Source organism: Eubalaena glacialis, chromosome 18 (genome assembly GCF_028564815.1).
Source record: "Eubalaena glacialis isolate mEubGla1 chromosome 18, mEubGla1.1.hap2.+ XY, whole genome shotgun sequence".
In the NCBI taxonomy this organism is placed as follows: Eukaryota; Metazoa; Chordata; class Mammalia; order Artiodactyla; family Balaenidae; genus Eubalaena; species Eubalaena glacialis.
This window is the reverse complement of record NC_083733.1, coordinates 37041602-37066153: the sequence shown is the minus strand read 5'-3', so window position 1 is coordinate 37066153 and position 24552 is coordinate 37041602. Positions and strand designations below refer to the sequence as shown.

The 24552-nt window shown below is 35.4% G+C and overlaps 1 protein-coding gene across 3 annotated transcripts in view; it reads right to left on the bottom strand.

The window, feature by feature from the left end:
* Nucleotides 1–3352: 3352 nt before the first annotated feature.
* NETO2 (neuropilin and tolloid like 2) overlaps nt 3353–24552 on the bottom strand; it is a 68247-nt gene continuing 47047 nt past the window's right edge. For 2 of the 3 annotated variants that reach the window (XM_061172637.1, XM_061172635.1), the window contains 2 exons: nt 5715–5828; nt 3353–4569 (listed from right to left, as the gene is read on the bottom strand). In XM_061172637.1, coding sequence (XP_061028620.1) covers nt 3989–4569; nt 5715–5828 — 695 coding nt within the window. In that variant the 3' untranslated portion in view covers nt 3353–3988. The remainder of the gene's footprint in view (nt 4570–5714; nt 5829–24552) is intronic. The other variant, XM_061172636.1, reaches the window with a different exon arrangement.

Genomic DNA, 24552 nt, shown 5'->3' with positions numbered 1-24552 from the left:
TTCACAGTAATTGTCTTGTAGAATTTGCAGATGCCAAGAAATCATGGCAACAAAATTGTAGAATAACAAAGTGTTACATAAGGGAAAAAAAAAAGTAAAATATAATGCTTTGAAAGAAATTGTAGAATAAATTACATTTTAAATCAGAGTAATTGACAACCTTACATGAAACATCTCGGTTGCTGTTTAGAGTGGCTTTTAAAACATATAGCCAGCTAAAGCAGGGAGAGAGCAGAAAGCAAGGAAAGGGCGCTGGACTAGCTCTGAGATGTGGGCACTGCCTTCTCTTCTCTGGGCTTCAGTCTTCTCATTAATAAAGTTGGAGCAGATAATCTTTCTTGGATCTTAAAAAAACCAAAATCTCAAGGTTCTTTCTGATCATGAACAATACAGCAGACACCATTTTGTAAGAGAGCTTACTATTCTCTGATTGAGAATTATTCCTGTAGTCACAACTAGGCTTTTCCTGTCCTGTTCATCAGTTGACACACTCCTGAAACAAGGAAGCATCCTCACCAGACAACAGCAGAACTATAAAAATGTTCAGGCATTTAGGAGGTTCTTTTAATGCCTAATAATCATATGAAACGTGATAAAGACACTGACAGAAGCTGTTAACAAGTCAAAATAAAAGGAGTGTTTTTGATCTCTTTTGTGATTTGAAATGTGGAAAATCCTTTGCTTTTTGTTAAACCTTTGGGGTGAACATCTCCCCTCACAAAAGGTACATCATACTTTATTCCTACATACTTCAGATGTTGGGATTAGTAGGTTTCCTGAAATTTGAGGGCACTTGGGGGTTGATACCTTGTGTTAAATTTGGGATCAATGGTGTCACAAATGACAGTGCTGTACAAGTGCACCTAATGCTGCTTCTGAATTGAAGATATTCTCTCCTCCAGATTTGCCTTTTTTGTTCTATGTTTAACACTGGGTATTATATTCTCTCTGAAGGGTGTAATAACTTCCACAAGATGGCTAAATTTCTTCCTAAATTACTAAAATTTATGGCTTTCACATTAGTAAACAATTTGCAAAGTTTTCTCATTGACCTCAAAGATGAAAGACTATATATACAGCAATTAGCATTATTCTGGTAATAACGCCTAAAATTTATTAGTTTCATTCTCTTCTCTTCATATGTTTGACTAAGAAATAAATGAGATCTAATACCCACCCATAGTTCAATGAATAATAATAAGCCAGTCTCACAGATGTAGAGAACTAACGTATGGACACCAAGGGGGAAAGTGGCGGGGGTGGTGGTAGTGGTGTGATGAACTGGGAGATTGGGATTGACATGTATACACTGATGTGCATAAAATAGATAACTGATAAGAACCTGCTGTATAAAAAAATAAAATAAAATTCAAAATAAAATAAAATAAAATAATAAGCCAGTCTCAGGCTAGCTTAGCTATTGATTGTCTGGTTCTTTAGTTCCTAGACCACACTGAGATGTGCCTTCACTGGGTTAAGATTTACCATTATGGCCTCTCTCTGTATTTTGCATTTTCTTTACATTATGAGGAAATTTCGTTCAATATGAAGACCCTCCTTTCTTTAGTTTAAGAGAAAACTAGCCTCTTGCAGATAAGTTTGAGTTTTCTACTATGAAAGACAAAGATTTCATTTGTTTTAGCAGCAAGAAAATTTAGAATCAAATTTGTTGTCCAAGCTTTGCTGAGTTGCCTGAAATCATGTACTTCTGTGCTTTTTTAATGTTAAATGTCTTCTTTAAAGGCTTTGTATTTTGTAGGCCTCTTCATACCCTTTTAAGAGACAGCAAGGTACAAATTTCAAAAATAAAAATACAGTTACAAGTGACTAGTTAAGCATATTGTATTATTTTCTACTACAGATGTTAAAGACGATTTAATAGTTTTTTTTTAATGGATATAATTTTACATAGAAAATAGGATAATTTTCCTTTCATTATCATTAAGAATGAGATCACAGTTATTATTTTATTAAGGATTTACTAAATGCTGTCTGGTGTGTTACCTACTAAAATGCCTATTCAAACAGCTACTGAAAGAATTTAGCTACCTAATCTGGCTCTGGTTCATTAGTTCATTGAATACTACATTCGCTAAGTCTTTTTACCTTCCCAAGTTATATTTTTAAAACAGGAAATTATGCTGACTTTAAAAAAGCTTAAATCAAGACAATACTATTTGTAGGCTTTCCTATCTTCTGGATAGTATATACTTATTAAAAAATTAAAAATGTGATATAATAAGCATTTTGAAGGAGTATTATACATGTATCATGTTTAAGGTCACAGTTTTCATTAATCTGAGAAAACATACAGATGTGATATTTTAAAAAAAATCAATGAAATCCAGTGAAACTTTAATTTCTCATTTCATTGAGAATTTAACTACAAAAAATATCAAAAATGAGAATTTATCTTTTAGTTATAATTCAGTAAATGGATTCCTTTCCATATATATCTTAAGATTGAAAATCTCAGTGCCATAAATAACATGATTGAAGAATCATGTAACAATGTATATTTTAATATCAGATTTGTGTAGTGATTTAGAACAATAAATATCACACAGTGAAAAATTTATCATAAACCAAATGCAATAACAAGAGGAAACAAACGCTTATGTACACATTACCAAGGTCTTTACAATAAATTATAGTGTACAGTTCCATCACAGCATATTTGTATACAAAGTCGTTAATGCAAACACTGAAAGAAATCTGTCATGTAGCTCTTTAATCTTGATTTAATAAAGTTTGTACAGTATCAAATAATATCAAAAGTCTAAAAAAACACAATGAGTTTTTATATCATGTTTATAAATTATTGTTTATATACCATTAAAAAAAATAAGGTCAAAAGTGCAGTTTAAAAAAAAGTGGAAATTGTTATTCTTGGTAAGAACTAGAAAAACGTATTGTCCCAAGTAAGAAGCAATCTAAAGGCTTATACAGCTTCTTAGGCGTTTTCCTTTAACTCTCATACAACCTTGGTTACCATATCCTACAAGATAAACCAATACAAAGGGAGTGAAATAATCTTTTTATAAAAATAATAAAAAAACACAGATCTAGTAATGAGAAACAGTGGAAATAAATATAATGATAGGCCTCCCCCAAAATGCATTAAATGACTTTTTGCTCACAGGAACGAATGGGCTATCACTGAATGTGATAAAACTTGGGAAATTTCAAAGCATTTCTAAAAATTTTAATCTTTGTCAAGTTCTTAGGTATAACTGGCAATGGTGCATACATCCCAGGATTATGAAACTTTTTCGTATAATATAACTAAGACAAAATATGACTTAAAGGTGCTAAATCATATCACAGAAAATAAAGACTAAGGATCCAGTAATTAAAAGGCAGCAGTATAGAAACTAGTCAAGAAGAAACAGATGGACAAAACACTACTCTGTGTCTTAATTGGCACTTACCACAGTAACTAGTTATATTTTGACAAATTCTAGAACAAATGCCTGTATTGAAATACGTGTGATACATGAACCATTTATATAAGAAACTGAAAGGGTAAAATTACTGGCTTATAAAACAAATTAAATTTAGAGAAAAGAAAAAAATAAAAGGAATGTGAAGAAAAATCTTACTTTTAAACTTATTGTGGGATCAAAACATTGACAGAGCTGTATCAATCCGGAGCAGTCTTCCTGCTGCTAAGAGCGGCAGGCCGCTGAGCCTGGTGCAACACCTTCATCTCTCCAAACGCTACTATGTAACTGGTGCTTTGTTTGTAGGACACTGGGCGATAGAGGCTTATTTTTTGTTTTTTACTGAATGGAATAAGTTCCTAGGCTGGGTTAACATATATAGACTGCCTGAGATAATAAAAACTTCACCATTACATTAGGTTAATGGGAAATGAAGATCTTCCTGGCTCTGACAGGAGAAAAGGGTTGGCTGCTGAAAACAGTATGGGTGCTCTGTAGGCTACATACGTACATACTTAATAATTAATGTCATCTTCAGTAGAAGATTAAAAATCGATGGATATGGATGCTTGTGCAGAATCTTCCCGCCCTCTGACATAAATTTCACAGGGAATCTCTTCCATTACTCTGTCTTCTAGGGCCTGTTCAGGGCACTCATGTGCCTGCTTGAAAGTGTAGCTACTCTTTTTGAAGGTGCTATTAAATGTTTTCATTGGCTGCGGTTGTGCAAAATCATTTCGGAAGGGAAGTTCCATGGAACTGAGGTTGGTCCTGCTTTGTTTGATGCTGGGTGCCTGCGATCCACAGTGATGGTCGTGGATGCACCGCGACGCCGTGGACGAGCACCGCGCCTTCTGGTAGCTGTCCAGTTCCTCCGACAGGTCGGCCAGGTCCGCAGACATCTCCTTGTCTCTCAGTGAAAACAGTTCATAATGAGGAGGATCAAACACTTCTTGGAATCCAGTTTTATTAAAAGCAGTTTTGCAAGCCATGACCTTTTTTCGAGGCTGTTTCACTTGTACTAAAATAGAAATAATAAGAAGGACCAAGACAATCCCTGACGTAATGCCAATAATTGTTCCGTGAGTTTTAGTGATTTGTTCAAACAGTCCTGCTTTTTTCTTTTCTGCAGAAGAGAGAAAGAAAAACGATGAGGCTTTTAAAATTCGTTCATGAGCCCTGTCACAAACTGGTAAAGTATTTTTAAGTAAAGCAGAACACTTCTGTATTTTTTTTCAAATACAACACAGAAAATGCAATTTAAAATTAGGTTTTTAAACAAAATAATTCCATTACGACTTCTGGTTAAACTAACCAATCGTAACGCAGCTAGACAGACTATAAAAAAGGAAAAGGACTTGGTTCTTTACTCAGAAGGTACGTGAATACATAGCTTGCAAATCAAAGTAATATATGAATACAGAAAATGCCAAAACAAAATACCCTTGTTCTATCAACTTTAGCTTTCTGCTCTATGGTAGGTTTGAGTATACCCATAGTATTTCTACTGATGGTCATAAGCAAGAGAGAACAAAAATGATCTGACTAACCCACTCAGGTATGTTATCATGGTCTACTGTTTTTGAATGATTACCTGAAAATACTTTCTCTCAAGTACTTAAGATAGCCATATCAGATTACATTAACTTTCTATAGTAAGATATTTATTGAACTCTTGGGAGAATAAAAGGGAGATAAACTTTAGTACTGAAACAGTGATTTGATAACCAGTTTGTAGACATTCAACTAGTATTACCACAAGCCATATTTATCTTCCAGGGAGTATATACTGGAAATATAGCGTAGGAAATTCATGGAATAAAAAAAGCAGTCCTTATAATGAGTCTGTTTTTACATTGTAAGACTGAATCCATCAGTTGATTTTTATTAAATAGTATTTCCATTTAATTTAAAAAATAAGAATACTCTAGGTTACAATCTAAATTATTATGAGAATAAGGTATCTTTACAACAGAAATGACCAAGAAAATAAGGGCAGGAAATACCATGATTGACTTTTGAACAACTTTAAGGTAAAAAACATAGTCTATAAAAAAAAATGCTTTTGTTGAGAATAAATATTTTTCTTCACTTTTACCACATCCCAGAGGTCTATGATCCATTAAGGAGAACATTTATTTTATATGTGTTTATTCCAGCCAAAGCAGTTATGCCAAGCACAGTTGTAGAAAAAGACATTTTAATTTTTTCTTAATGAAAGGCAATGGACACTCCTCTCTCAAAAAGGCTGGCCTTTGCCAGTAGACTCACCTTTACAATGATTTTCATCCCAAGGGTATGCACAGTTTTGAACCCCATTACAGACTAAAGAATTATTGATGCACATGTTGCTATGGCAAAAGAAAGTGCTGCCTGTGCAGGGAGCTGTAGGAAAAAAGGAAACTTTGTTGCTAAGAACTGAAAGCATACAGATTACAACTCATCCTGATTTATTTTACATTTACTCTTATAAAGTCAATATCTTACCTCAAAGGCTTTTTTGTGAACACACTCTGTACTACACAAACAATAAGACAAAGGCCAATATTCTCTGTTGCTGACTCATGTAAACTTGCACTTAGGTTGGGCACTAAAAGATTGTTTTTAGTGTAATGACAATATGAATATACGGTCATCCCTTGGTATCTGAGGGGGATTGGTTCCAGGACCCACTGCAGACACCAAAACGTGCAGATGCTCATGTCCCGTAGTAGGCCTCTCCATATCCAGTTCCTCATCTGTGGATTCAACCAGCCATGGATCATGTAGTACTGTAGTATTTGCTACTGAAAAAAATCCATGTATAAGTGGACCTGCACAGTTCAAACCTCTGTTACTCAGGGGTCAACTGTATTTCCCATGGTTCTTATGAAACTAGTATATAGCCTGGTATATATATATATATATATTTGGCTGCGTTGGGTCTTTGTTGCTGTGCACGGGCTTTCTCTAGTTGCGGCGAGCGGGGGCTACTCTTATTTGCGGTGTGCGGGCTTCTCATTGTGGTGGCTTGTCTCGTGGAGCACGGGCTCTAGGCGCTCAGGCTTCAGTAGTTGCGGCACGTGGGCTCAGTAGTTGTGGCTTGCGGGCTCTAAAGCGCAGGCTCAGTAGTTGCTCCATGGCATGTGGGATCTTCCCGGACCAGGGCTCGAACCCATGTCCCCTGTACTGGCAGATGGATTCTCAACCACTGCGCCATAGCCTGGTACATTTTTTCAAAATGTTAAAATAAAATGTTAGCAAAGACGTGGAGACACTGAACCCTTGTGCATTGCTGGTAGAAATGTAAAATGGTGCAGCTGCTGTGGTAAATATTATGGCAGTTCCTCAAAAATTCATATAGGTTACCATAAGCTCCAGCAATTCTCCTTTCAGGTATATACTCTTAAGAATTGAAGGCAGAGACTCGAACAGATACTTGCTGTTCATAGCAGCATTATGCACAAGAGCCAAAAGGTGAAAACAACCCAAATGTCTGTTGATGGATGAATGGATTACCACAGGCAAAAAGGGAAAAAAGCACTCTTTGGAATTTCAAAAAAAATGTTTTAAACAGTAAAGATATATGGAATATATGCCATTGAATTTCATATTTGATATAATTCTTTAAAAAACCTTAATGGTCTCAAAGCTCATCATAAGGACAATAAGTATTAGTTACATACATAAGCTGTTAGATTAAGGATAGAAAAGCCAATGAAGATGTATGGTGGTATTTTATTCAAGTACAAAATTAGCTAGTGTACCCACTTCTGTTGTGTCATATTTATCATAAAATCATATTACACAAATGTGTGTACTTTAAAATATAACAAGTGTCCTAGAGAACATATAGCGTTTTTGAATTCCTCATTTCTAAAAACTGGAGTTTTCTGTTTTTTGTTTATATATCATACCATAATTCTATTATATACTATATCATATTACATGTTGAATTCTTATTTTACCTATTCTATCCAGTTCACAAATGTGGATACAGGGACGAGAAGCTATTTTCAAGACAGGGTGAGTGACGTTATAAACAGCACTGTGGCTTCTAGGTATTCTGATTTTCTGAGTCAAACTATCATCAGCTCTTAAAGTTTATCAACAGAACATTATGTGACAGTACTTTGATGGCTCTTCATAGTTCCAAAAGTGGAAAAAAGACAGGTTTTCTGCAGTGTTTCTTATTGATTGAACAGTGAGTGGAAAATACCCTTAGTTTTTTATCATAGAGTTCTTTATAACTGTTCTCCACATTATTTAAAGCAATTAGAAAGCAGCACTGATATTGTCAGATTTCGTTTTGTAGAAATGTGAAGTATATTTAAAATTACAAATGTATTAAGCTTTATGGATTTTCAAAGGACAAGCATAGCTGTTTATAATGAGAATTAAAGTATCAGTTATTGACATGGGTTGCTAATGACATGCTTCAGTTCAGAACTATATAAAATGGCTGAATTATAAGTCTTTATAAATAAGGGACAAAGATAAAAGCAAAAATACTGCCAGTTATGAACTACTCTCTACTTACAGCCTGAGGACTTTCTCCTTTCCCCTTTACTCACTATGGGTCATGGTGTGGGACAGAAGAGGGGGTTAGGATTTTAGCTTCCCTCTACTTCTGATGAGATGTGGCAATGATGGTGAAAGATGGTTCTCTCCTTCGATTAAGCCTGCAGGGGACCCGTAGGGCAGTATGTCACTGAAAATCACACTATGGATTTATTCTAACAAAAATATCTTCTGCTGCTTTCACAGTTCTAGTCCTGGAAATTACTTTCCTAAAACCATTCCCTTTCTTAAAGAGTGAGGTACATATTAGTATTCAGTGCTTGGGAAGAAGTCAAACATATCCTGGTTGCTATTCTATATCACTCATTTTAGCCAAGTTATACTATTTTAGTCACATCTGCAATCTACAATGAGTAGAAATGAAGTGAATCTCTCACGCAGAATTAGTCCATTTATACAAACCTCCTCAGAAATATTTTCATGGATGGATTAATAATAATTACAAATCATTAACATTTTAGAGAAGAACAAAAGAGTTTAACAATTTGAATTAATGATAAGCATGTAAAAATGTACTGTTTGGAGCTCTCAAATGTGCTTACAAATGGACATTCTTAAACTGGGACTTTTGTTTTATAAAAATTCATAAAATCCTTTATTTTGATCACACACTTTTTTTGGAGGGGAGGTTTTCTTTTTCTTCTTGGGTAATAAAGCTACATTTAGGATATGGAGCTAAGTCTACTGCAGCCTTCAATTAGTCTGACCTTTAGTGATTAGTGTAAAGATATCACTTGAAGGAGGCTTGTCACCTGTTTACTTATCAGATTTATATTAAAGAGAAATCATTAGTGTTTACAGAGAAAACAGCTAAAACACATTAGAGAAGAATTTTACATATAAGTTTAGACCACTGCCAAAATAAATATAATGTGAGTCAAGAATGTGAACAAGTAGCCATATTTAAAAGTCTTTAAAAATAAACTGGTGGAATTAATTCTACTGATAGTTTATTTAACCTAATATATCTGTGCAAAAAGTTAATGCAGCAGGACCAAGGCTGCTACCTTTAGAAGGGTCTGTGTGCAAGGTTGGCCCTTAGCTGGCATCTGGGAACTTGGCTTTCCTCCATTCCCTGACTGATAAGGTGGTTTACGGTGCCTAGAGTTTGTTAACAATGTCATCTATGCCAAATACTTGCTTTCCTTCTGTGAATCTAGAATTTCAGTATACGCAAGGCAGACAGTGCCTATGTGAACAGCTCCCAATATAAAACCTTGGGTGCTGAATCTCTAAACGGGCTTTTCTGGGCAGAAACATTGTACATATTACTGCATTTTCTGGTTGCTGGAGAAATGAACATACTCAGTGTGCCCCACTTGGGAAGGAGAGACCATAATGAAGCCTGTGAAAGGACTTCTCCAGATTCAGACAATCTTTTTCCCTTACTGATCCTTTCACTGTAATAATCTTAGCTGTTAGGACAAATGTACGTTGGTCCTAGCAAATCACCTAACATGTGGGTGGTGTTGGGGAGCCCTGAAACAATATCCAAAATGTTATCATTTTAACATGTAATCAATATAAAACATTATTAGAGATATTTTACATTCTTTATTTCATACCAAGTCTTTGAAATCTGGGATCTATTTTTGTAATTATAGCACATTTTAATGTAGACTGGCTGCATTGTAAGTGCTCACCAGCTACATGTGGCTGATGGACCCTGTACTGGACAGCATGGGTACAGATGTTGGGAGTAAATGTACTGAGGAAAAAGTAAGAAGGCTAAAAGGCTTTCTTTTGTATCTTTGTATCAAGCACTGATTTGAATTATTTGAAACAGTGAAACAGCCTTTGTAGGGTTGTTTTTTATTTTTCAAGTTTGAAAAGTTTTCAAAATAAAACAGTTTTTAGAAACAAACTGAGGTTATATCTATAGATCGATAAAAAGCAACAGCATAGTCTACTTGTGGCAAATACCACTGCTGAACTCTTGACATTTCCCAATGCTTGAGGAATTCACTACACCCCAAATAACTCAACACTTTCTCCTTTTATCCATTCAGTTTTCATTTTCCAAGTCAGTCAGGCCCCAAAAAGTGACTCTGTCACTTTGCATCCTTGTGGAGTCTGTCTCCACAACTCTTCTTTCTCCTCACTGTCACTTCTTTGGTTCAGACCTTCCTGGTTTCCCACCTCAATCATGGAAGTAACCTCCTAAGTAGCCTCCATGCCCCAATAAAAGTACAGCTCTGATTATATCTTTTTGTAGTATATGTAACATGCTTCAAAACTCCCCAATGCCTGTCTAAATAAAGCCTTTAGTTTAAAGGTCTTCAAGTTCTAGCTTTAATCTACCTTTCCTGGTTCATTTCTCTCTGTTCTCCTTTCCACTACTTCTTGTGGGCCAAATTAGCTCTGATTCTATACCTTTTTCATTATAGTACCTCTGTTGGAATAATAACCTCAATTAACATTTCTACCTTCTAAAATCTACCTACCCTCAAGGATAAACCCAAAGGACCTTCCTTCAAGGACTACTTGCTTCATAAACAATGCTGCCCACTAGAAGTAACTTTGATATTTAATAAGAAAGCACTTTGTTTTCTGTCTTAAATGGTCTTTGTCATCGTCAATCCTATATTTACTTCATTTGCATATATGTCACCTCACTTAAGTGACTGTAAGATCCTTTAGGACAGGGACTGTATCATCCATTTTTGTATCTTCATAGCAAACACTTCATATTGTAAAAGTTAAATAAATGAATGGAAGGCAGGTAGGAAGACTGGTTGGCTAAAATTAACTTCATAACCCAACTGACCATCTGGCAATTCAAAAAGATCTTTAAAATCAAAAATAGAAGAGTCCAGCTACAATAAAGACTGTACATGGTCACATACAATCATGATTTTAATATAGAATCCAAGGAATAATAATATAATACTTTGAAATTATAAGTAAAGGGTAAAATTAGTAATTCCCAAATTTCTCAAGAAAAATATCTGATAATATCTTACTGTTACACTGAAATATTTACTAACTTTGGATTTGCAAAAATCATATAGCTTACCATTATACCATACTCATCAGTCAGGATATAAAAGCTAAAACATTTGTCTCATGAGGACAATAGATAATATATACCACTTATTTTTAAAAATATATGTGATGGGAACATACACATGCAAGTGTATCCAGGAAGTCTGGGTGAGTCTTTAAATGGTAGTTTTCTTCATATAGGAGATGACTGTGAGGAAAGGAACCCATTAAACAGGCTAACCAGCTCTGCCCAAATGTAGATTAAAGTTAAGGGCCATTCAAAACCAAGTCAAAAACATGATGGTGTAAAAGCAGTTTTTCGTCAAGCTAATGCAATATGATCTGCACTTACAATAAGCAAAATCAACAAAATAATTATTAGGAAATACTGACAAGTCACTTGTACTTTTATAGGAGATACAAAAGCAGCAAACCATTTTGCCTTGTGAGGATTTGTTCACTTGAATTACCAAGAGTTTAAGGGAAGAATTCTAAAATCTGTTCTCAAAGTTTCTCCACTTGTAAGCTGGGTCAGTGTATCTACACATGAGCTATAACATCCTTTAATATGAAAAAGTTCCCACATGCTCATAAAACAGTAAAGATACCTTTAAAGACTTAGGCAATCAGAAAAAGACAAAATCCCCATTGTAACCACAAGGAAGATGTCTAAAGGATATGCACAGAAGGAAATCTAAATGTGTCACTACAAAAATCAACCAAGCACAAAAGAAGGCTGTGATGAAGGAAATAAGGGATAACAAAGCTGTTAAGACATATAGAAATCAAACAGCAAAATCGCAGAAGTCCTTCCTTATTAGTAATTACTTTAAATGTAAATGGATTAAACTCTCCATTCAAAAGGCAGAGATTAGCAGAAAAGATTAAAAAAACCAAGATCCAACTATATGATATTCTATAAGAGATTCACTTTAGATCCAGAGACATAATTAAGTTGAAAGTAAAAGGATGGAGAAAGATATTCCATACATATAGTTACCAAAAGAGAGCTGGCCTGGTGATACAAATACAGGCACATGTTGGCGATATTGCTGGTTTGGCTACAGGCTACTAAATGAAGCAGGTATTGAAGTACTCACATGAATTTTTTGGTTTCCCAGTGCATATAAAAGTTACATTTACATTTTACTGTAGTCTGTTAAGTGCACAAGTAGCATTATATCTAAAAAACACAATGTACATACCTTAATTAAACAACACTTTATTGCTAAAAAATGCTAACCACCATCTGAGCAAGTCTTTTTGCAATAGTAACATCAAAGATCACTGATGACCATAACAAATGTAATAATAATGAAAATGTTTGAAATATTGTGAGAATTATCAAAACGTGACAGAGAGAAACAAAGTGAGCAAATGTTAGAAAAATGGTGCCAATAGACTTAACTCAGGGTTGCCACAAACCTTCGATTTGTGAAAAATGCAGTACCTATAAAGCGCAATAAAGTGCAGTGCAATAAAACAAGGTATGCCTATATCAGACAAAAACAGACTTTAAGTCAAAACTGTTACAAGTGACAGAGGACACGGTACATTGATAAAAGGGTCAATTCACCAAGATATAATAATTATAAATGTATATGGACCAAAAATCAGAGCCCCAAAATATAAGAAGCAAACATTGTTAGAATTTAAGGGAAAATTAGACAGTTCTATGATAACAGTTGCAGACATCAATACTCCACTTTCAATAATGAATAAAATCACATAGAAGATCAATAAGGAGGGAATTCCCTGGCGGTCCAGTGGTTAGGACTCCGCACTCTCACTGCCAAGGGCCTGGGTTCAATCCCTGGTCGGGGAACTAAGATCCCACAAGCCGAGCAGGATGGCACAAAAAAAAGACCAGTAAGGAAATAAAGGACTTGAACAATACTATAAACCAATTGGACCTAACAGACATGTATAGAAAACCCCACCCAACAACAACAGAATATATTTTTCTCAAGTGTGCATCGAACATTCTCCAGGACAGACCATATGTTAGGCCAAAAAAAAAAAAAAAAATCTTAATTTTAAAAGATGGACATAATACAAAATATCTTTTCCAATCACAATGAAATGAAACTAGAAATCAATAACAGAAGGAAAACTGGAAAATTCACAAATATGTGGAAAATAAACTACACCCTCTTAACCAACCAATAGGTCAAAGAATATATCACAAGGGAAATTAGAAAACACCTTGAAACAAATGAAAATGAAAACACAACATACCAAAACTTACAGGAAGCAGTGAAAGCAGTGCTAAGAAGGAAATTTATAGCTATAAATGCCTACATTAAAAAAAGGAGACAAAAAAGGGAGAAAGATCTCAAATCAATAACTTAAAGAACTAGAAAAAGAAGAGCAAACTAAACTAAAAGTTCCATGCCTTTGTCAGAAGCATTAAAATAATAAAGATTAGAGCAGAGATAAATAAAACAGAGGAAAAAAGAAACTACAGAAAATAAAAACCACCAAACTTGGTTCTTTGAAAAGATCAACAAAATAGGCAGATACAATGACTACGAAAAAGAGAAAAAGAGATTAAAAAGACTCAAATTACTAAAATCAGAAATGTAAGTTGGGACATTAGTGTACATTTTACACATATACAAAGGATTAGAAAAGAATACTAAGAACAATTTGTATACCAAAAAAAAGGCTAACCTAGATGAAACAGACAAATTCCTAGAAACACAAAAACTACCAAAACTGAACAAAAAGAAAAAAATCTCAATAGATCTCTAACTAGCAAGGAGACTGAATCAGTAATCAAAAACCTTTCAACAAAGAAAAGCCCTGGACCAGATGGCTTCTCTGGTGAATTCTATCAAACACATAAGAAAAATTAACACCAATCCTCAAACTCTTCCAAAAAGTTGAAGAGGAGAGATCACTTCTTACTCATTTATTGGCCAGCATTACTCTGATATCAAAGCCAGACAAAGATACTACAAGAAAATAAAACTATAGACCAATATCCCTTATGAATACCAATGCAGAAATACTCAACAAAATACTGGCACTGAATTCAGCAACATTTTAATATGATAACCAACTGGGACATAAGGATGGTTCAACATACAAAAATCAATCAATGCAATACACCGCAATAACAGAATGAAGGGGAAAAATCCACATGATCATCTCAAGTGAATCAGAAAAAGCATTTGACAAAACTGAACACCATTTCATGATAAAAACACTCAATAAAGTAGGAATAGAAGAACACTTCTTCAACATGATAAAGGCTATATATGAAAACCCTACAGCTAGTATCATACTCAATGGTGAAAGGTTGAAAGCTTTCTCCCTAAGATTAGGAACAAGACAAAAATGTCCACTTTCACTTCTATTCAATATAGTGTACTAGAAGTGCTAGCCAGAACAATTAGGCAAGAAAAGGAAATAAAAAGCATCCAAATTGGAAGGGAAATGATGAAGTTATCTCCATTTGCAGATGATATGCTCTTACAAGTAGAAAACCCTAAAAGACCACACACACACGCACACACACACACACACACACACACACACAGATTCAGAGCACATAAACTAATTTAGCAAAGTTGTAGGATACAAAATCAATAAAAATTAGTTACATCTCTACACACTAACAAGGAACAAATGGAACATTTACAACACATTGAAAAGAAGAAAATTCTTAGGAATAAATCTAACCAGGGAGATATAAGATGTACAATGAAAAGTATAAAATGTTGCTAAAAGAAATTAAAGAAGACAAATAAATGGGAAGACATCCTGGGTTCATGGATTGAAGACTTAATATTGTTAAGATGACAGTACTGCTCAAAGCAATCCACAGATTCATTGTGATTCCCATCAAAATTCCAAAAGTATTTTTTGCAGAATAGAAAAACTTATTCTAAGATTCATGGAATCTCAAGGGACCCTGAATAGTCAAAACAATCTTGAAAAAGAAGAACAAAGTTGGAAGACTCTTCCTAATTTCAAAACTTACTACAAAGCTACAGTAATCAACACAGGTGGTATTGGCATTAGAATAGACAAATAGACCAATGGAATAGAGTAAAGAGCCCCTCAAATAAACCCTCACATACATACAGTCAATTGATTTTTGACAAGGATAACAAGACTATTAAAAGGGGAAAGAACAGTCTTTTCAAGAAATGGTCCTGGGAAAACTGTATATTCACATGCAAAAGAATGAAACTGGGCCCTTACCTTATACCATATTAAAAAATTAACATGAAATGGATCAAAGTCCTAAATGTAAGAGTGAAAACTATAAAGCTTTTAAAAGAAAACAGAGAAAGGAGTGATGTCAGCAAGATGATGGTGCCAAGTGCTACCTTTGTCTCTCCCTTTCAGTCTACAACCAGTAAAACATCCATAACTCAACTCTGCCCAACAGACCAGGATGCTGGAGAATTGCAGACATCTGTATATCTAAAGGTGGGTGGACTGGAACACAAATAGGAGGCAGCACTCAGGGAAGAGCAGAGTCACTGCCTGTGATCTCTGCCACTTTGCTTCTATGGCTGAGCCTGCAACCCCAGAGAACCTGGTAGCAGCAGGGGAGGCGGCCATACAACACCAGCTTCCTGGCTGCAGTGGCACCTGCAGCCACAGGGAACCAACGTTACCGGGACCTGCAACCCCAGCTACCCTCTTCCCCTCCCCCTACTCCCATGGTAGCAGAGCCTGCAACTCAGTAGACCCTGGACGTGGTGGAGGTGCCTGCAATCCCAGTGCTCCAGGTGGCAATGCCAACAGCAGCAAGGCACCAACAACCCTGGAGGCACAAGCGATGACAATAAAGAAGATGACAACGAACAAAGTGCCGATCCTCAAATGTTATATAACCAGAGGCAGCTCCAATAAGAGAAACCAAAAACTCATGCTATAGTGCCACCTACTGGAAAACTAAAGAAAGGCCTCAAATTACTAACCTGTTGAATCCTTAGAATCAAGTGGTGGTGGTGGTGGGGAGGCGGGGTCCAGTGGGTAAGGCTCCGTGCTCCCAATGTAGGAGGCCTGGGTTTGATCCCTGGTCAGGGAGCTGGATCCTGCATGCACACTGCAACTTGGAGTCCGCATGCCTCAACTAAGAAGCCCACAAGAAAGCCTGCATGCCGCAACTAAAAGATCCCGCATGCAGCAACGAGGGTCCTGCGTGCTGCAACTAAGACCCGGTGCAGCCTAAATAAATAAATATTAAAAAAAAAACAAAGAATCAAGTGGGGGGGGGGAAAAGCTTTGCTACTTCAAATGTGCGGTCAGAGGAACAACTCATCAGGCACAATGAGGAATCACGGTAACACCGTATCACAAAAAGAAAATGAAAGTCCTCCAGAAACCAAACTTAAAGTATCAAAATAATGTGATCTCACAGAGGATCCAAATTAGCCATCACAAAGAAACTCAACCAGCTACAAGAAAACTCAGAAAGGCAGCTCAATGTACTCAGGAATAAACTTAATGAACAGAGGTAATACTGTATCAAAGTGACCGAAACTCTAAAAAAAACCAAATAGAAACTCTGGAACTGAAGAACTTAATAAATCAGACAAAGAAAGCACTGGAAAGAGAGCAGACCATATGGAAGCTTGAAGATAGAAATCTAGAAATGAAACAGGTAGAAAAGGAGAGAATTAAGACCAAAAAATGAGGAAATTCTATGAGAACTATCTAACTCTATTAGGAAAGGCAACGTTAAGATAATGGGTATCCCAGAAGGAGAAGAGAGGGAGAAGGGGTCAGAGAGTTTATTTAAAGAAATAATAGCTGAGAACTTCCCAAACCTGGGGAAGGAACTGTACATACAAGTCCATGAAGCTAAGAGAACATCTAATTACCTCAATACAGAAAGATCTTCTCCAAGATACATTATATTAAAACTGTTGAAACTCAATGACAAAGAAAGAATTTTAAAGGCAGCCAAGGGGAAAAAAAGATGGTAACCTACAAAGGAACCCCCATTAAGCAAGCTATCAGCAGATTTCTCAGTAGAAACTCTACAGGCCAGGAGGGTGTTATGACCCACTCAAAATACTGAAAGGCAAAAACTGTGAGTCAAGAATACTCTTTCCAGCAAAATTATCATTCAGATATGAAGGAGAAATATAGGCTTTTCCCCAGACAAACAAAACCTAAGGGAGTTGATCAACACTAGACCTGCTTTACAAAAATGTTGAAAGGAGCTCTTCTACCTGAAATGAAAAGGCAAAAGTATACAAAACTTTGAGTAAGGTGATAGATAGAATCAGAAAATTGCAACTCTATATCAGAATACGTTAAACACTTGATCATAGCATAAGGCTTAAAGGAAAAAAAAATTGTAAAAATAACTATAGCTACTTCAATTTGGTAACAAACTCACAACATAAAAAGAAATAATTGAATCACTGGGACATCTAAAACACAAAAGGGGAGAAGGAAAAGGTCAGGACTCATATAGGCAAATGAAAACAAGATGTTATCAACAGAAAAAAAGAGTATTTTAACTATGAGATGTTTTATACAAACCTTATGGGAACAACAAAACATAAAAACAGAGGAAACTGAGAAAACATACTAGAAAATCACCAAACTAAAATGGCAGACAGAAACACAAGGAAAAAAACCACAATGGAGATACAGACCAATCAGAAAACAAAAAATAAAATGGCAGTACTATGTCCTCATTTATCAATAATCACCCTAAATGTAAATGGACTGAATTCACCAATCAAAAGGCACAGAGTGGCTGGACAAATTAAAAAGCAAGACCCAACTATATGCTGCCTCCAGGAGACTCACTCAGCTTTAAAGGCAAACATAGGCTCAAAGTGAAGGGATAGAAGATGATATTCCAAGCAAATGACAGCCATGGAAATCAGGTGTAGCCATACTCATATCAGATAAAACAGACTTCAAGTCAAAAAAGGTAATAAGAGACAAAGATGGACATTATATAATGATAAAGGGGACAATTCATCAAGAAGATGTAAGTTATTCATATATATGCTAACATAGGAGCACCAAATTATATAAAGCAATTATTAACAAACCTAAAGGGAGAAATTGACAGCAACACCATAATAGGGGATTTTAACACCGCACATACATCAAAGGATAGGTCATCCAGACAAAAAGTCAACAAGGAAAAGTACACTTAAATGAAAAGTTAGACCAGAAGGACTTGATAGATTTGTACAAAACATTCTATCCAAATGCATTCTTCTCAAATGCACATGAAATATTCTCAACGATAGACCATATGTTGGGACACAAACAAATCTCAGCAAATTTAAGAATGAAATCATATCAAGTATGTTTTCTGAGCACAACACTATGAAATCAGATATCAACTACAAGAAGAAAGTGGAAAAATCACAAATTTGTGAAGACTAAACAAATGCTACTGAACAAGAATTAGATCAGCAAAAAAATCAAAGGAAAAATTTAAAAATACCTGAAAATAAATGAAAATGAAAATATGACATACCAAATCTATAGGGATGCAGCAAAAGCAATACTAAGAGGGAAGGTTATAGTGATACAGGCCTACCCTGAGAAACATGAAAAATCTCAAATAAATCTAAACTTACATCTAAAGGAACCAGAAAAAGAAGAATGACTGAAGCCCAAAGTCAGTAGAAGGAAAGAACTAATGAAGATCAAAGCAGAAATAAGTGAAACAGAGACCAAAAAGACAATAGAAAAGATCAATGAAACTAAGAGCTTGTCCTTTGAAAAGATAAAATTGACAAACTGTTTGCTAGACTACGAGAAAAAGAGAGAAGGCTCTGATAAAAGGAGAAATAACAAGGATACCACAGAAATATAAAGGATTATAAGAGAATATTATGAATAGCTGTATGACAACAAATTGGATAACCTAGAAGAAATGGACAAATTCTTAGAATATCCAACCTTCCAAGACTGAACCATAAAGAAATAGAAAATTTTAATAGACTCATCTCTAATGAAGTGGTTGAAACAGTAAACAAAAATTCCCCCCAAAACAGAAGTCCAGGACCAGACGGCTTTACAATGTGAATTCTACCAATCATTCAAAGATTTAATACCTATCTCTCAATCTCTTCTAACAAATTAAAGAAGAGGGAATACTTCCTACTCATTCTACTAGGTCAGCATGATTCTGATATCAAAACCAGGCAAGGACACCACAAAAAAATTATAGGTTCATCTCTGATGAACACAGATGCAAAAATACTCAATAAAATATTAGCAAACCATACATTAAAAGGATCATATACCATGATCAAGTGGGATTTACCCTAGGGATGTAAGGGTGGTTCAACATCCATAAATTAATCAATGTGATACACCTCATGAACAAACTGAAGGATAAAAACCATATGATTATCTCAATAGATGAAGAAGCATCTGACAAGATTTAATACCCATTTATGACAAAAAACTCTCAATAAAATAGGTATAGAAGGAATGTACCAAAAACATAATAAAGGCCATATATGACAAATGCACATCTAACATCATACTCAACGATGAAAACCTAAAGCTATTCCTCTAATATCAGGAACAAGGCAAGGATGCCCAATCTCGCTACTCTTATTCAACATAGTATTGGAAGTCTTAGCCAGAGCAATTAGTCAAGAAAAAGAAATAAAAGGTATCCATATTGGAAAAGAAGAGGTAAAACTGTAACTATTTGTGGATGACATGATTTTATATATAGAATACTCTAAAAAATTCACCAGGGACTTCCCTGGTGGCACAGTTGTTAAGAATCCACCTGCCAATGCAGGGGACATGGGTTCGAGCCCTGGTCTGGGAAGATCCCACATGCCATGGAGCAACTAAGCCTGTGCACCACAACTACTGAGCCTGCACTCTAGAGCCCACGAGCCACAACTACTGAGCCCATGCACCACAACTACTGAAACCCGCATGCCCTAGAGCCCAGGCACTGCAACTACTGAGGCCCGTGCACTCTAGAGCCCATAAGTCACAACTACTGAGCCCATGCGCCACAACTACTGAAGCCCGCATGCCCTAGAGCCCGCACGCCACAACTACTGAAGCCCGCACACTCTAGGGCCCGTGTGCCACAACTACTGAGCTCGCATGCTGCAACTACTGAAGCCTGCGTGCCTAGAGTCCATGCTCTGCAACAAGGGAAGCGCCCGCAATAAGTCCACGCACCTCAATGAAGAGTAGCCCCCGCTCGCCTCAACTAGAGAAAGCCCGCATACAGCAACGAAGACCCAATGCAGCCAAATAAATAAATAAATAAAATTCAGGGACTTCCCTGGCGGCACAGGGGTTAAGACTCTGCGCTCCCAAGCATGGGGCCTGGGTTCGATCCCTGGTCAGGGAACTAGATCCCACATGCATGCTGCAACTAAGGAGCTGGCAAGCCACAACTAAGTGCAACCAAATAAATAAATAAATATTTTTTAAAAAATTCACCAAAAAACTTTTGGAAATAATAAATGAATACAGTAAAGTTGCAGGGTATAAAATTAATATTCAACAATCTGGTGCATTTCTATACACTAATAACAAACTAACAGAAAGAGCAGTTAAGAAAAGAATCCCATTTACAATCACAACAAAAAGAATATAATACTTAAGCGTAAACTTAACTAAGGAGGTGTAAGACCTCTACACGGAAAACCATAAGACCTGTTGAAAGAAACTGAAGACACAAATTAATGGAAATATATTCTGTGCTCATGGACTGGAAGAATTAATATTGTTAAAATGTCCATATTACATAAAGCAAACTACAGATTCAATGCAATCCCTATCAAATGTCCCAAGGACATTTTCACAGAAACAGAACAAAAAATTCTAAAATTTATATGGAAACATAGAAGACCCCAAATAGTCAAAGCTATGCTGAGAAAAAAGAACAAAGCTGGAGGTATCACACTCCCTGATTTCAAATTATATTACAAAGCTATAGTATTCAAAATAGCATGTTATTTGTAGAAAACAGACACAGAGATTAATGGAACAGAACTGAGAGCCCAGAAATAAACCCACACATATATGAACAAGTAATTTATAACAAAGAAGCAAAGAACACACAATGGAGAAAGAATAGTCTCTTCAATAAATGGCACCGGGAAAACTGGACAGCTACATGCAAAAGAATGAAACTAGACCACTAACTCACACCACACACACAAATCAACTCCAATTGGATTAAATACTTGAATGTAAGACCTGAAACCATAAAACTCCTTGACGAAAATAAGCAGTACACTCTTTGATCTTGGTCTTAGCAACATTTTTCTGGATATGTCTCCTCAGGGAAGGGAAATAAAAGCAAAAATATAAAGTGAGACTAAATCAAACTAAAAAGCTTTTGTACAGGAGAGAAAACCATTAACAACATGAAAATACAACCTACTGAATAGAAGATATTTGCAAATCATATATCCAAGAAGGGGTTAATATCCAAAATAATAGAAATAACTCATACAACTCAACAACAAAAAACAAACAACTGGATTTAAAAAATGGGCAGAGGTATTAAACAGACATTTTCCCAAAGAAGATATACAAATGGCCAACAGGCACATGAAAAAATGCTCAACATTACTAATTATTAGGGAAATGCAAATCAAAACAACAATGAGATATCACCTCACACCAATCAGAATGGCTATTATCAAAAAGACAAGAGATAATAAATGTTAGAGAGGATGTGAAGAAAAGGGAACCCTCATACAGTGTTGAAAGAAATGTAAATTGTTGCAGCCATTATGGAAAATACTATGGAGATTTGTCAAAAAATTAAGAACCAGAACTACCATATGATCCAGCTATCCCACTTCTGGGTATTTATCCAAAGAATAAGACTAATTTGAAAAGATTTATGCACCTGTGTTCATCACGTCATTATTTACAATAGCCAAGATATGGAAAGAACCAAAGCCCTACTGATGGATGAATGGATAAAGAAGATGTGGTATATATATACATATATATATATATATATGTATATATATATATATATATATATATTCAATTGAATACTACTCAACCATAAGAAAAGATGAAATCTTACCATTTGCAACAACATGGATAGACCTTGAGGGTATTACACTAAGTGAAATAAGTCAGATGAAGAAAGACAAATACCATATGATTTCACTCATATGTGGATTATAAACAAAGAAACAAACAAACAAACAAAGAACAGATCAAACCAAACCAAACCAAAACCACAGATACAGAGAACAGAGTAGTAGTTATGGGGGGCAGGGAAGGCAAATGGGTAAAGGGGGTCAACTGTATGGTGACAGATGGAAACTAAACTTTGGTGGTGAGCATGCTGTAGGGTACACAGAAATCAAAATATAACACTGTACACATGAAACATGTTATAAATCAATAAAAAAACTTGTTACCAAATTAAAAAACATAGACGAAAAGCTTCATAACGTTGTCTTTGGCAATGATTTCTGGATTATGACACCCAAAGCACAGACAAAAAAAAGAAAAAATAGACAAATTGAACTACATCAAACTTTTGTATCTCAAAGTACACAATCAAGACAGTGAAAAGATAATGCAAAGAATGTGAAAAAATACTTGCTAATCATGTATCTGATGAGAGATTAATATTCAGAATACATAAAGAACTTCTACAACTTAACAAAAAACCAGCAACCAAGTCAAAAACTGAGTAAAGCACTAAATACAGGCATACCACACTTCCAGACCACCACAATAAAGCAAATATTGCAATAAAGCAAGTTATATAAAGTTTTTGGTTTCCCACTGCATATAAAAGTTATTTTTACACTATGCTGTATTATATTAAGTATGTAATAGCATTATGTCTAAGAAAACAATGTACATACCTTAATCAGAAATATTTTATTGCTAAAAAATGCTAACCACCATCTGAGCCTTTAGCAAGTCATAACCTTTTTGCAACAGTAACATCAAAGATCACTGATCACAGATCACCATAATAAACATAATAATGAAAAAGTTTGTAATGTTATGAGAATTACTAAAATGTTAACACAGAACCATGAAGTGAGAAAATGCTGTTGAAAAAATGGCGTTGACAGACTTGCTCAACGCAGGGTAGCCACAAACCTTCAACGTGTAGAAAACACAGTATCTGTGAAGTGCAATTAAGTGAAGTGCAAAATGAGGTATGCCTTTAGACATTTCACCAAAGAGGGTATACAAATGGCCAAGAAGCGTGAAAAGATGCTCAACATCACTCATCATTAGGGAAATACAAATCGGAATCACAATGAAAAAAAAACTCACACTTTATAGCCATTAGGATGGCTATTAACAAAAAAACAAAATATAAGAAGTTTTGGTGAGGATGGGGACCAACCCTGCTGCACTGCTGGAGGGAATGTAAAATGGCACAGCTGTGAAAACAGTTGGTGGTCCTTAAAGATTTAAATAGAGAATATCCATATGATCTAGCAATTCTACTTCTAAGCATAGTATATACTGCAAAGAACTGAAAGCAGAGACTCAAAGAGATAACTGTATACTAATGTTCATAGCAGCTTTATTCATAGTAGCCTGAAAGTAGAAACAACTCAATTGTTCATCAACAGATGAAAGGATAAACAAAAATGTGGTATTATACGCATATGGAATATTATTCAGCCTTAAAAAGGATTGAAATTCTTAGAAACGTTATGCTAAGTAAAATAAGTCAGATACAAAAGGACAAATATTCCATTTATATGAGGTACCTAGAATAGGGAAATTCATGGAGATAGAAAGCAGAATAGAGGTTACCTGGGGTTGGGGGAATAGGGGCATGGGAGTTATTATTCAATGGGTATGGAGTTTCAATTTGGGATGTTACATAAGTTCCAGAAATGGATAGTGGTGATGGTTGTACGATGTTGTGAATGTACTTAGTGCCACTGAATTGTACACTTAAAAATGGCTGAGGGTGCATTTTATCATAATTTAAAAAAATATACAACCATTCTGGAAGGGTATTTGGCAAACTATGAAAGATTTACATCCTTTTACATCAGTAATCCCACTTCTAGGAATCTATCCAGAGGATATACCTCCAAGAATATGAAAATACATATGCATAACATTATTCATTGTAACAGTATGCTTGTAATTGCAAAATACTGTAAATAACCCATATGCCCGTAAACTGAATGACTGAGTAAAGTATGTACACACAACGTACTACTGGGTTGGCAAAAAGGTTCATTTTTTTCTGTAAGATGGCTCTAGTAGCACTTAGTTGTCTGTAACTTCATTTGAAACAATTTTGTTAGACTGTGACAGCTGTCATATCAGTGTGCATTTAAAAAAAGACTTAACAAAATTGGTGAATTTTTGTGTAGCCATTTTAATATTGAAGATGAAAGAAAAAAAGCAACATTTTCGGCATATTATGCTTTATTATTTCAAGAAAGGTAAAAACGCAACTGAAACGCAAAAAAAGTTTTGTTCCAGTGTATGGAGAAGGTGCTGTGACTGATCGAACATGTCAAAAGCAGTGAAGTTTTGTGCCGGAGATTTCTCGCTGGATGATGCTCCACAGTCGGTAGACCAGTTGTAGTAATCAAATTGAGAGATT